This window comes from Chrysemys picta, chromosome 10 (genome assembly GCF_011386835.1).
Source record: "Chrysemys picta bellii isolate R12L10 chromosome 10, ASM1138683v2, whole genome shotgun sequence".
NCBI lineage: Eukaryota > Metazoa > Chordata > Testudines > Emydidae > Chrysemys > Chrysemys picta.
In genome coordinates, this window is record NC_088800.1 from 8,301,982 (window position 1) to 8,316,030 (window position 14,049).

The 14,049-nt window shown below is 47.7% G+C and overlaps 1 protein-coding gene across 3 annotated transcripts in view; it reads left to right on the forward strand.

Moving 5' to 3' along the window:
• The window catches only part of ADAMTS17 (ADAM metallopeptidase with thrombospondin type 1 motif 17), a 269,254-nt gene that overhangs the window by 144,984 nt on the left and 110,221 nt on the right, over window positions 1–14,049 (forward strand). For all 3 annotated transcript variants that reach the window (XM_042856603.2, XM_024102933.3, XM_024102934.3), the window contains exon 13: window positions 9,226–9,392. In XM_042856603.2, the coding sequence (XP_042712537.2) occupies window positions 9,226–9,392 (167 nt within the window). The remainder of the gene's footprint in view (window positions 1–9,225; window positions 9,393–14,049) is intronic.

A 14,049-nucleotide genomic window follows, 5' to 3' on the forward strand; every position in this document is an offset into this window, starting at 1 on the left:
CTCCAGGGCCGGTCCTTGGGCTTGCTGCCTCTTTGAATCAGGAAGGTAAATAAGTGATGGTATCTCCTAAACACCAGCCACTTGTGGCACCAGAATGAGCCATCATCTAGGGCATGTTTTTCAATCCGTTGGTCGCGACCCAGTACTGGGTTGCAGCATGTAAGGCGCTGGGTTGCCTTGCTCTGATCAGCACTGCTGACCGGGACGTTAAAAGTCCCATCGCTGGTGCTGCCCGGCAGGCTAGTGCCTAACTTTTCTGACACCGCGCTGTGCCCTGGAAGCGGCCAGCAGCAGGTCCAGCTCCTAGGCAGGGGGGCCATGGGGCTCCGTGCATTGCCCCCACCCTGGGCACTGGCTCCAGCCAATTGGGGCTGCAGGCAAGAGCCATTTTCGTGCCTCCACCTAGAAGCCAGACCTGCTGCTGGTCGCTTCTGGGGTGCAGCGCGGTCTGCACCGCTGACTGGGGGCCGCCAGAGGTAAGTCCATGCCCGTGCCCCAATCCCCTGCCCCAAACCTGGAACCCCTTCCTGCACCCTAAACCCCTCATGCCTGCACCCCCAACCCAGAGCCCTGACCCCCTCCTGCACCCCAACCCCCTGCCCCAGCCCTGAGCCCCCCTAAACCCGGAACCAGTTCCTGGACCCCAAATCCCTCATCCCTGGCCCCACCCCAGAGCCTGCACGCCCAGTCCAGAGCCCTGACCCCCCTCCCGTGCTCCAACCCCCTCTCCCAGCCCAGAGCCCCCTCCCACTCCCTAAATCCCTCATCCCCAGCTCCGTTGGGTTGTGGGCAGCAACAATTTTCTTCAACTTGGTCCCCAGAAAAAAAGTTTGAAAATCACTGATCTAGGGGATGTGGTGCAGATCTGTGACCCTCCCTCTCCTTACGTGTATGAGGGATGAAACAATTAACAGTGTTGCCATTTAAATGATCGTCGCTGGGTGTCTGAATCATAACCCCTCACTGAGAGGAGTGGGGCAGTTGGCATAGCTATTGTTGTAAGCGCTCTGCAGAGTAAATTCTGCATCAGTTACAGTCTGTTCATATTTTAGAGCAGGGATCGGCAACCTTGGGCACACGGCCCGTCAGGGTAAGCCCCCTGGAGGGCCGGGCCGGTTTGTTTACCTGCCGCATCCGCAGATTCGGCCGACCGCGGCTCCCACTGGCCGCGGATCGCTGCTCCAGGCCAGTGGGGGCTGCGGGAAGTGGCAGCCAGCACATCTCTCAGCCCGCGCTGCTTCCCGCAGACCCCATTGGCCTGGAGCAGCGAACCGTGGCCAGTGGGAGCCGCGATCAGCCGAACCTGCAGACGCGGCAGGTAAACAAACTGGCCCGGCCCGCCAGGGGGCTTACCCTGGTGGGCTGTGTGCCAAAGGTTACCGATCCCTGTTTTAGAGGGCTTCTTCACAACCAGGACAGCATTTTTATTTTTAAATGAAACCTGAGATTGTGGAGAGCAAGACAATCGCTTCAGAGAAGCGATGCTGAGTTGTAATTGCATTTCTGTAAAGTCCAGGCTTTATTTTACCTGTTCCCTTTTTATTGAACAAGAGACCAATGTGACTTCTTTGTTAGCAGTTGCAGCTGACTTGAAACTGTCCTTAACCATACTGCTGACCAACAGGGCCGGCTCTAAGTTTTTTGCCGCCCCAAGCAAAAAAAATTTTGGCTGCCCCCCCGTCCCAGCCCTGGGCTCCTCGCAGGACGCCCCTGCTGCCCCAGCCCTGGGCTCTCCCTCCCCATCCACACCCCCTGCCGCCCCAGCTCTGGGCTCCCTCATTCCTCCCCACCATTGCCCCCCCACACACACCTCCTGCCGCCCCAGCCCTGGGCTCTCTTCCCTCTCTCCCCCCAGCACCCTCCTTCCGCCGCAGCCCTGGGTCACTGGTAACTCGCTCCCAGGGCGGGTCATTCAGCAGGAATTTTAGATGTGCACAGAACACAGACAGGATTGGTTCCCATATGGTTACAGAACTGCAGTAAAGTGGAACAATTTTCAGCTTGTGTGATTGGAGGATATCTGGATGCATATTATAAGACTGTCCTACATAAATGAGGAAAAGTTGAGGTGCCTTTATTATTCTTTTGTTCCACTCTTTCTTTCTATGGGGAATTTGCCAATGCAATATCACTGTCTTCCTTTTACACAAACAAACAAAAAGGCAATGGCTGTTGAAAATAGCAATTCCAGTCCTAATAACCACTGGGAAGCATTTCTTGCTCAATTTTATCCTACTTTTTCTACAGCAAGTTACAGTGGATCAGTATATTTGATTTGGGAGAAATGAAGTAACAGCTGCCCAAACTGAGCTTGAGCACTCCTGAATTTTGAGGTGTTCAAATCTGGAAGGCAGGTGCTGAGGGGGGCTGTGGCTCCGCGGGGAAGCACGGCAGCATGTATGCAGCAGTGTGTCTGGCGCTGCGCGGAGCCAGACACGCTGGTCTGAGTGGCACGGTAAGGGGGTTGGGGGAGGGGGGGTTGGATGGGGCGGAGGTTCGGGGGGCAATCAGGGGCAGGGAGAAGGGGCGGTTAGATGGGTCGGGGTTGTGGGGGGCAGTCAGGGGACAGGCAGCGGTTGGATAGGCATGGGAATCCCGGGGGTTTGTCAGGGGACAGGTAGGGGGTGGGGTCCTAGGGCGGAAGTTGGGGAGGGTCTCAGGAGGGGGCAGTTGGGGACAAGGAGAAGGGAGGCTTAGATGGGGTTCCAAGGTGCAATTAGGGGCAGGGATCCTAGGAGGGGGCAATCGGGACAAGGAGCAGTGGCGCTTAGATAGGGGGTGGGGTCCTGGGGGGCAGTTAGGGGCAGGAGTGATCAGGGGACAGGGAGCGGGGGGGGTTGGATGGGTTGGGGTGTCTGTGGGGGGCAGTCAGAGGGAGTGGATGGTAGCAGGGTGGGGCTACCCTCCCTCCCTGTGGAGTGTCCTATTTTTTTAATGTTAAAATATGGTATCCCTACTCACAGTGCAGCTCTCCATTCACAGCAAGCTGCAGCATGAGGTCTCAGCTACCTCACTTCCTCCCCCTCTTTCCTGTTGGTAGTGGCCAAGAGAATGCTGGGAAATGTAGTTCTTTCCCTGCTCCAGGGCTGGCTCTATAGGCAGGGAGCTAACCAAGGAACTACAGCTCCCAGGGCCCCCTGTTGGGTTTCAGCTCCCATGCTGGATCCCTGCCGCCCCTGCAAATGGGGCCGCCCCAAGCACGTGCTTGCTTTGCTGGTGCCTAGAGCCGCCCCTGCTGACCAAACCAAAACCCATTCATTGTCTCACTTATTAAATTACAGAGTTTGCAGTCTCCAAGATTGCATGTTGATTTTGAAATTCTTTTGCTCGTATACATTCTTGGTGGGGGACACACATGTGATCTTCTGTCACTTTATATTCCTGGCTGCATCCCGTGGTCTTCTGCAGCTGGTTTATTCGCTGTCCAAAAATATTGGCTAGGAGATTTATCTTGTGTGTGCGCGTGCGTGTGTTCATGTTCCTGCCAGCTGACATTTGAGCCAGTCACAAACTGTGATAAGCAGGAAAAGGGAAGCACTCAGCAAACACATGAAAATAATTTGCAGAGAAGTAGGAAGGGATATGCCTGTATGATCATCGCTGTTTTTTTTTTTTATGTTCAGCAGTGAAAACCCCCAGTGTCCTGTGTGCATATGCCAATGGAGTTGTATTTTTAGAATCAGAGTATAATTCAGTTATAAATAAAGGACATGAGTTCCTGGATTATACATACCTGGGTACTGTATTTCCTACCTCAACAGGAACAAACAAACCTCAGCACATAAACAAACATGGGTTCTATTTAGCCCCATTACTGTGGAGTGTGAGCCCCCTATATAGACTTTTTTTTTGAACCAGATCAGGTAGGAAGTAGTTCCAGGTTATTAATCCAAACATAATGCTGTTTAACAGATACAAGTTGTAGATGGATTTTCATTGCAGAATCTGCATTTTGTTTGATTTACCAACAGTATGTACGTAAGACACATTAGTTCTGTATACTGGTAGATCAGACTAAATTAAATTAGACTGTGGGTAACCTTTCTGTTCTCAGCAACAAGTGTTAATATAGTAATATTTTTTGAAAACATCTTTACAAGCTCCATTGTGCTTCGAATTTCACCTTTCTTAGCCTACTGATATCGTAATGACCTGAGAATGTTGTGAACCCAATGTTGTGAACGCCAAAGAGTTTTATTAGAGATGGGCTGAACTGACAAAATTTGGATCCAGATCCAGGTTTCATTCTCAAAGTTGATTTGTGGATTTAACCTGGCATCACTGTGATGTTACAGATAAGTTACCTTGCAGAGAGTCTATATTAAAAAGCAGTCTTTGAAATGTGTGTGTGTATGTACATTTTGTGTGTAGGATATAATTGTATGTGTTGTATCCAAAGGCCCTGAGCAATGTTCAGTTGGATATTCCTAACAGGTGACGGGGCCTCGTATATAAATGTGTGTGTGTGTGTGTGTGTGTGTGTGTGTGTGTACATACACAGATATATATGTGTATATCTGCACACACGTATGGTGTGATATTGGCACAGTCACTATATGTGCTTGTGTGGGGGGAGAGAGATATTTGCATGTGTTATAAACGGAACATTACATAGACAATACAAATATATTTAATATTTGTCCAAAACCAAAGCTCTCACCCATGCTTTCCTCCCCTGACGCGTGCTTTGGAGACACCTGTTGTTACAGGAGCCACTCCATTGTGGGAGGCACATTCATTTTATTCCATAATTAGAGGGGCAGGCCCATGCTGCCAGTTACATTCAGCCATACAGCATGCTTGTCTTAGTCCCTAATTCTGCAAGGTGATAACCTCCCTTAACTCCCACTAACTTTGTTTGGATTTGGGGAAGCTCAGTACTTTAGTGGATCTAGCCCTTACTATATTATAATGCCCATAATAAGGGCTGCTGTCTTTAAATTCCTAGCAGTGAATTCATAAAGTGTCTCACGTGTTAATGAAATCTTAAGATTAAAGCCAGAACCACTGTTAAGAGTACAGTAAAATACATGTCCTGCTGTGTCTGGCTTACTACTGCTATAAGTTCTATCACATACATACACACTTTCTTTCTTTCTCACACACACCCCATCTTTTTCTCTGTTACTTTACAGAATAGAGTTTGCTGAAACCAAGTTAATATGTGAAGGTGAGATTCCTGTAGTAAGAAACTCTGCTTAGTGTTTCTAGTCACCAGGGCTGAGTGTCTGCAGCACCCAGTATATGTTTAAAGAGTTTAAAGCTCCAAACACAAGTCTTCCCAGAACAATTCTGAGTCAGTCCCAGTGCATCTGCTCCCTCTCACATGTCTGTGGGAGACCGGAAGTGTCCCCAACAAGCAGATGCTAGTTAAGGTCATTGCTCTGGTGACAGAATCTGCAATGTCCCAATATCACTGGGGAGATAAGTGTTTGTTTTTCAAGAGTTTATAAGACCACTGTCAGGAATTCTTGCCTTCTTTTCCACCCCCTTATCAGTGGCAAATCAATCAGGGTGATGATAGACAACATAGTCTCCATGTTCTATATCAGCAAGCAGGATCCCCTGCTCTGTGCTCCGAAGCCATGAAACTATATGGAATCGGTGCATAGCTCATCAGCTCCAAATTTCAGCAGTCTACCTCCCAGGCATACAGAACACCACAGCCAATGTCCTCAGCAGACACTTCTCCCAGGATTATGAATTGGGAGCTAGACACCCAAATTCTCCACAGCATATTCCTAAAATGCGGACTGCCCTAGGTGGATGTCTTTGCTATCTCCAGGAATAGGAAGCGACCCCTTTTCGGTTCAAGAGCAGGTCTGGGCCACCACTCCTTAAGAGACACCTTCTTCTAGCTTGGAAGAAGGGTCTGTTCTATGTGTTTCTCCAACACCGCTGATACAGTGGGCTGGTCTACACTCGGGGGGAGGGATCGATCCAAGATACGCACCTTCAGCTACGCGAATAGCGTAGCTGATTCGCGTAGCTGAAGTCAAAGTATCTTGGATCGAATTACCTGGGGTCCAGACGGCACGGGATCGATGGCCGCGGCTCCCCCGTCGACTGCGCTACCGCCGCTCGCTCTGATGGAGTTCCGGAATCGACGGTGAGCGCGTTCGGGGATCGATATATTGCGTCTTAACGAGGCGCAATATATCGATCCCGGATAAATTGATTGCTACCCGCCGTATCAGCGGGTAGTGAAGATGTACCCTAAGGGAGATTAACAGATCAGACAGGACAGAGTCAGAATTATCCTTATAGTGCTGACCTGGCCAAGACAAGTTTGGTATCCTTACCTGCTTCACCTAGTTGTCAAAGTGCTGTTTGAGCTCCCGACCATTCCTCATCTCCTGTCACAGGATGCTGGTCGGGTGCTTCATCCCAACCTAGCAGTTTTCCACCTCAGGGCATGGCTCCTAGATGGTTCATGGGGTTACATTCCTCCTGCTCTTTGGAAGTACAACAGGTGTTATTGAATAGTAGGAAGAGATTAATCTGCACTACTTACCTGCAGAAATGGAAGAGATTCTTCCATTGGCGTTGTTGTCACGGTCTCCTGCTTGATCCGGTGTCACTCTCAATCATCCTGGATTACCTGTAGGATTATCTGTAGGGTTATCCATTAGTTTGATTAAGGTCCATTTGACCACAATATCAGCCTTTCACCTCCAGTAGAAGTATTCTCCATATTTGCTTTTTTGGTATTGTCCTTGTTTATTAAGGGTTTGGGGATTCTCTGTCCACAGATGAGAAACCCTTCCCTAAACTGCAACTTCAGCCTGGTACTCTTACCTTATGATACCTCCATTCGAACCAAGGGAAGCCTGTTTTCTGTTGCATTTATCCATAAAGATGGCTTTTTTAGTTGCCATCACATCAGCCTGTAGCATTAGGGAGATTGGAGCCTTGGTGGTAGATTCCGCCCCCTTTATGGTGTTTTTTAAGAACAAGGTTTCTTTTCATCCCCACCCTAAATTCTTACCTAAGGTTCTATCAGAGTTCCACCTTAATCAATCCATTCATCAGTGTTTATCGCAAAGCCACATCGTTCTCTACAGGAATCTTATTTACGTACCCTGGATGTTAGAAGAGAATTGGCCTCCTACTTAGATATAACCAAGCAGTTTAGGAAGTCACCTCAGTGCTTCGTTTCCTTTGTGGAAAGATCCACAGGGGTCCTTGAGCTCTATTGAGAGACTATCCAGAGAATATCTGGATGTATTCTCACTTGTTATGATGCTGCAGGCATTCATCCGCCCCAAAGGGTGGATAGCACATTCAACTAGATCTCAGCAACATCTATGACAGACCGCCAGATGCTTTTGAATAGACCCCAAAAATCTTTTTATTTACTTATTATTGTTGTTGTTTTTTTATTTTCTTCTCTGGAGTTTGGATCTTGACTATACCTTGACCAAGAAATTTGGATCTTGAAAAAAATAATTGACTAACCTGATCTACAACATTACAGAAGACTGTACCAGTATCTGAAATATGCCAGGCCACTACACGGGTGTCAGTACATTCATTTTCAAAACATTTATGCCTTAATCCATGGCACTTGGTTCTGCAGTACTGTCTTCAGTTCTGGACTTCGTTCTGAAGCTCCCGCCTCCATCTGGGAATACTGCTCGGAAGTCACCGGAAATGGCGCACCCATAGGGGTGCTACTCTATGGAGAAGAGGTTGCTCACTTTGTGCAATAACTGCTGTTCTTCAAGCTATGTCCCTCTATGGGTGTTCCACTACCTGCCCTCCTATCCTTTTGCTTTCGGGCCTTTAGGGATGTTTGGTTGGAGAAGGAACTGAGGGCGGGCTCACCTGTAATATTTTTTTCAATGAGGAAATGGACATTAGAAAAGACTACTTTTATGCTGAAGCTGGAGCTTTTATGTTACATTTGTTCCAAATTGGTGGGAGAATGGGTGAAAAATCTGTCCTGAGAAGTGTGGGGATTGGGAAAAAAAATACAGAGAGATATTTGTTGGATTTCAGTGTATCTTCTCTTTGTGATCACATGGCCTAGCACCATGCATACTGTTCTTGCTGTATATTTTGATTCCCTGTTTCTCAAGGGGAAAAGTGCCTAAAAGAGAAAGAGGGGTGGTTTCTGACCGTCAGAGGGGTGAAATATTGGAACGGCCTTCCGAGGGAAACAGTGGGGGCGACGGACCTGTCTGGTTTTAAGATTAAGTTAGATAAGTTTATGGAGGGAATGGTTTAATGGTGAAACATAGTAGTCAAGGAATACCAAGCAATGGTAGGTAAATAGTATAATGGCTAACAGGGGTCAGGCTAGAGACTCTTGCCTATATGCTCGGGTTCTTACTGATCGCCATATTTGGGGTCGGGAAGGAATTTTCCTCCAGGGTAGATTGGCTGAGCCTCTGGAGGTTTTTCGCCTTCCTCCGCAGCATGGGGCAGGGATCACTAGCAGGAGGGTCTCTGCCGATTGAAGTCACTAAAACACAGGATTGGGGACTTCAGCAGCAGAGTCCAGGGAAGGGGTAGGGACGGTTTTATGGCCTGCAGCATGCAGGGGGTCAGACCAGATGATCATAATGGTCCCTTCTGACCTTAAAGTCTATGAGTCTATGAGAAAGAAATGAGACTTCAGAAAGGATGTGATAAATGTCTGTATTATAACATGGGCTTCAGAAATCCTCCTTTGTGTTTCTAAGATGTTTTATTTATGAAGGGCAGGTGGTAGAGAGGTGCCTCACAATCGTGGCTACCCCTGTGAAGCATCACACTGAGGCACGGGCTGATCATTTCCCCCACCAACAAGCCCACCAGCTTACATGTGGGCTATTAATGACCACAATGGACTAGCATCTTGGTTTTACATCTCATCCAAAATACATATAGTATGGACAGCATTATATTTATGCCTACAGAGCACATCTCTCCAAAGACCTGGCTTTAATCTTTGTTTCCAAATGGCAGTTTCTGATGAGTCAGTTAGATGTGCAACATAGAGCTAAATTCTGTCTTCAGATGTGATCTCAAAGCTTGTGTTGCCTTCAGTGGGAGCTACTTGAATATCCGAGGGCAGAATTTGGCCGACGGTAAGTACGTGTGCAGTTGGGATCTCTGAGGGGAATGGCGCAATCTATTAGCTTAGAGTAGTTGCCTTGGACAGAGAAAGATAAGCGACCGTGTACCTGTAAATACCTGTGCCTCTCCCACTTGATAACTGGTCTGTCTTCCCCATTATAGCCCTGGGCCAGGAGGCAAGAACTGCCGGGGAGCCAGTGTGGAACACACAGTTTGTGAAAATTTACCCTGCCCTAAAGGAGCGCCTAGCTTCAGGGACCAGCAATGCCAGTCTCATGACAGATATACCAACAAGAAGAAAAGCCTCTTGACAGCTGTCATCATTGATGGTAAATTCACCAACTTTCTATATAGTTCCTCACCACTTTTTTTTTCCCGTGGTTTTTTGGCCCGTCTCGATTGATCCCCCATTTGTCAGCAGAGACCGCTGTGGAGTTATCCCCAGAGGGGAGATCTGGAGGGCAGTTAAAGGGAATTCCTGATTCTCATGACCATCTTGTCTCCCTTGTTTTTAGCCTCTCAACAAGATCTGTTGGGCAGGCCAGTTCTACAGCCAGCCTTGGGATGTAACCACAGCCCTTGAGAGCCTGGGAGAGGTTATGGAACTAATTAAAATGTCCCCATCTGAACAGGCAGGTACCATGGGAGTTGGAGCTTTCTGATCATTTTTAACATGAGGAAATAGAAGCAAAATCGGGAACTGAAAGCAAGGAGGATGTTACTTGCATGATTCTTTGCCCGCTTCAGCATGTTTGTACATCTACTTGTATTTAAATTTGTCATTATTCCGAAACAATTTTCCTTGGCGAAGTCTTGAGACTTGCTTGGGCGGACTTGAAAAGTCATTCTGAAATGATTAGGTTCTATGAAAGATGAGATTCACTAAGCTGGTTTCCAGAGAAACAGGCCCCTGTTATCGCCATCTGCTGATAAATATACACGGCCACATGCGTGTGGGCTGATCCTCTCGTGGTCGTACTGAAATGGTGCAGAGCAGGGCTTTTGATCAAGACTGAGTGTCTGTCCTGCAGCTCCTTATTTCCAGCTCGCATAGACAAGAGGCGCTAGTTTTGACCGAGTTAGTGTGCTAAAAACAGCAGTGGTAGCCCCCTGAGTACAATCCCATCTGAGACCCAGGGTATGTACTTTGGTGGCTAGCCTGTGCCGCAGCCACGCTGTTATTTATAGTGCACTGGTTTGATCAAAGCTAGCGTGCATACATCTCTCCAACCTGCAAATTACACCTTCAGCTGCTGTGTACCCTTACACATCTGGCAGCTTCTGTCCCCTTCAGACATTAGCACCCAACAAATCAGGTCTGATGCACGGTGCTCCAGCACCAGTGCTTAGAGGCCCCCAGGACTGCTTGCTGAACCACCAGGAAAAGGGATCTTTGTGCAAAATTTGGCCTGTCCTGCCCGGAAAGCAATGCTGCGGAGCTGTTTCTACGATAGCAGTCCCTCAGCTGAAAGCCAGGCCTGCCTCACCGCACAGCTGAGAAGACTGCAGTGGGTAGAAAAGGTTAACGCTGGACATCAGCTCACATATTTCAGTCTTGGCTCATTTCTCATCAAAGCCAACAACAGCAAACTACCTTCATGTTATCCCAGCACATAACGTTACTTATGCAAAAAAAGTCTGCAGAAATGTGCTGTATTATTCGCTGTGGACCACAGTCAGCTCTGGTGTCAGCAGTTCCAAAGGAATTGCAAACATTTATGCCAGGACTTAGTTTGGGCCATGGTGAATAATATAAAAGTTCTGTGCTTTATTTCTTTTGCATAAATAAGAGAGGCTCACACCCAGCCCCAGTGGGGTTTGTTTAAAAATGATTACACAATTAGGCAGCAGTTTTCCAGTGACTCTAACTGAGGTAGATGCCCCAAAACTATTGAAATTCCATGGGATTTGGGCACCTACCTCCACTTGATGTTTTTGAAGGTCTCATCTGGACCCCCCATTTATTAATTAAGTTTTTAAAACCCTTTTCTAGCTGAAAGCTGCCTAATTATATTAACATTATTGTGCATCAGAAACATATTGCAAGTCCCCTCTTCTCACAAAAGAAGGCAAGGAAAACACCAGTGATTGGGGGGGGGGGAGAACAGGTACTTCTGGGTATCACTACTTGAAAATGAGACCTGTGACTGCCCAGCCCAGCTATCAAGGAACCACCTAAAGAGGGCAGAGGTGATAGGGGATTGCAAACTCTCTAATCAGTAGGGGAATGGCAGGGTTCCCCTACTGCTGCTGCTCCAGGGTTTCCAAAGGTGTACTGGCTAGTTGGAGTCCTGATCTTGCAGGAGGTGCAGAACCTCCTGAACAGCACTCAGCACTTTGCAGAATCGGGCCCTACCTAGGGACTTCTCAGGTCCGGGATTATGGAAGAATTCTTCTTGAGGCGCATCCTCACTTCTTTGAGTAAGAAATTATTCTCTTCAATAGCTTCTCTTATAACGACGTGTCTGACCTCTGTGTATCTTCTAGCCCTATCCTGGTCCTCCTGTTCCTGCCCTGGAGAGTTTTTGTTTATTACCGACTCTCTCACCTTAATTCCTGTTGGTCCCAATCCGGTGCCCATTAAAATCACTTGGATTCTCTAGTGGGCCTTGGATCAGGCCTGTAGTGTCTGTCTGTTTCTTTCCTTCAATTGCTCTTGCATTGGACGCTAAGACCATTCCTAAACAAGTAGGACATGTTCCAGTCCCCATTCTTTCTGCTCTCACGGCTGTTCAGTATCTTCCCCATTTCTATAATATTTTCCATTGCTCAGGGCTGGATACAAATTCCCAGATGTCACTCTGTCACTACCTAAAAGTTTCAGAGAAACATCTCCTTCCACCTGTACTTGTTAACTCAGGGTCCCCTAGGAATTTTGCTTTGGTTTGTTACTGCTGGGCTGAAAGCTATTCGCCCTCCAGGTATTCAGTTCCTGTTCCCGAGTCTTCCCCGTACAGGTTTAGACTGTCTCTCTCTCTGCCTTGCCCACCTCTCTGTTTATTTTAGCTTTCTTCCTTTTTGCTGGCTGCAGTATGGCTCCTTGATGTCTCCTCCTCCCTTGTCTGCTAGTTTAATCTCCACCACTCCCACAAACAGAGCTCCCCATTACTAGTGTATGCATGCCCTGTCTGTGCAGATGGAGCCCATCCCACTTTTATAGGCCTCATTTGTTCCTAAAAACTAGCAAATACACAACCCGCACTGGAGTGCCATTAAAGCCAACAATTCATGTGTATACACCAATTTTTCAGATGCTCATCCAGTTTTGAACCTTTTTGCCTTAGACCCAGTTCAGATATTACAGTCATTCTAAGAACTCCGACCCAGAAGTGCCTTTCTTCATGTGACTTCCTCGCGTAGTTTGGTTTGCAGGGCCTCCTACTTAAATCCCTCTCGGGGCTCCACTAGACTATTGCCTCATCCCCAGGTCCCTCCAGGACCTTGGCCACCCTGATGATGATGATTATTTTGGCACCCAGGAGGCTGATTGACAGGTGCCCATTATTAATTAATATCACCCTACCACTACTCCCTACCTCTTCCTTAGCTCAGTTCTCCTCCCACCTCCACATCGCTAAAAGTATTGGTCCAGCAGCCTTGGCTTTTCGCTTCTTTCTGCTCGATACGCGTGTACAACTTCCCTCCTTTAGTCTCTCGCAGAAGCGAGAACCTGCTTAACAATTTCACTGTGCGGTTTACCGCCCTTCTTGGCCACCCACCACTTCCATTTCCCTCTTCCCTCCAGAATAATCCAATTCCCATCAGCTGCTCTGCATTATGCAGTCCAAACCCTTCTGCTCTTGGCATGGTCTCTCTGCAAATGGCTCGTCTGTGAATCTCCCATTCTCGTGAGCATTGCAGGCTGACGGGAAGTTTTCTCTGAGAATTGATCTTAGCTCTTAAGGTGCGTTAATGTGTTGACACCACATGTGGTTACTCACTCTCTACTTCTTCACTGAGGAAGCTTCACATCCAATGCTACGTACAAATCACAGGATTCCTTGCCGTTTTTACTCACTCGGTGCTTAATGCACAGGGTCAAAGTGGTCCGTGGTGTAACTCTGTTACTTTCAATGAAGTTACAGCAGAGATGAATTTGGCCCAAAGTCCTTTATAATTTGTAGTTTAAAAAAGAAGCTGATCGAGCCCCAGAGATACAGGGCTGTTGTGCAGAAGCAGTGAAAACCGCAGTTACGTTCATCTGGACAGGTTCCAAATTGCTTTTCAAGCCGTATATACAGGAACCGTTTTTACCCTCCGTGAAGGCAACCTGTGGAACCTGGCACCTGTTTCCTTCAGGCATGGTAACATTACAAAGCAGCGTGGGATGGAAAGTGAAGGAAACTAGCAAATCTATGTGGAAAGAGCTGTGTGTTCTCGATTGATCACAGGTGTTTGGTAATCCTGGGTGTGACACACAGGAGCACTGGGGGGAGACTGAACTTTATTTCCTGGCCCAAGTTAGCTGACATGGGTGCCAGTATCCACTGACTAACGGTTGCTGTTACAATCAGATCCTCGGCTTTATGTTTCTTACAACAGACGGCACTCTAGGATCCCGGTGCAACCTAGATGCCATGCTGGGCTCACGCTGGTGCACCCTAGATGCTGTGCTGGAGAACAGTTTGAATGCTGATGAATAGGGAAAATGTCACCCATTGAATCACTAACATGACTTCCTGCAGAAGCCTGGGTGAAGCTCTCTCATCCTCAGGGCAGCCTGTCTCCCCTTTGACTGGGGGTAACGCGATAACAGAAGAGCTCTTGAGCTGTTTGCACTGTTAGGTTTTTTTGAATAAATATACATGTAGTCAAAAAAAAAACCCTGTTTTTCCTTCCGCGGAAGCAGCCGTCGTCCATAAACCGTTTAGAACATTTCACAAGCTCTTTTCAAGGAAGCAAAATAACAGATGCCGGGAGTAATTGCAGCCTATGAAATTGCAACTCGGCACCTCTCAAAGGTTCCTGAATAAAAAGGCTCCATTG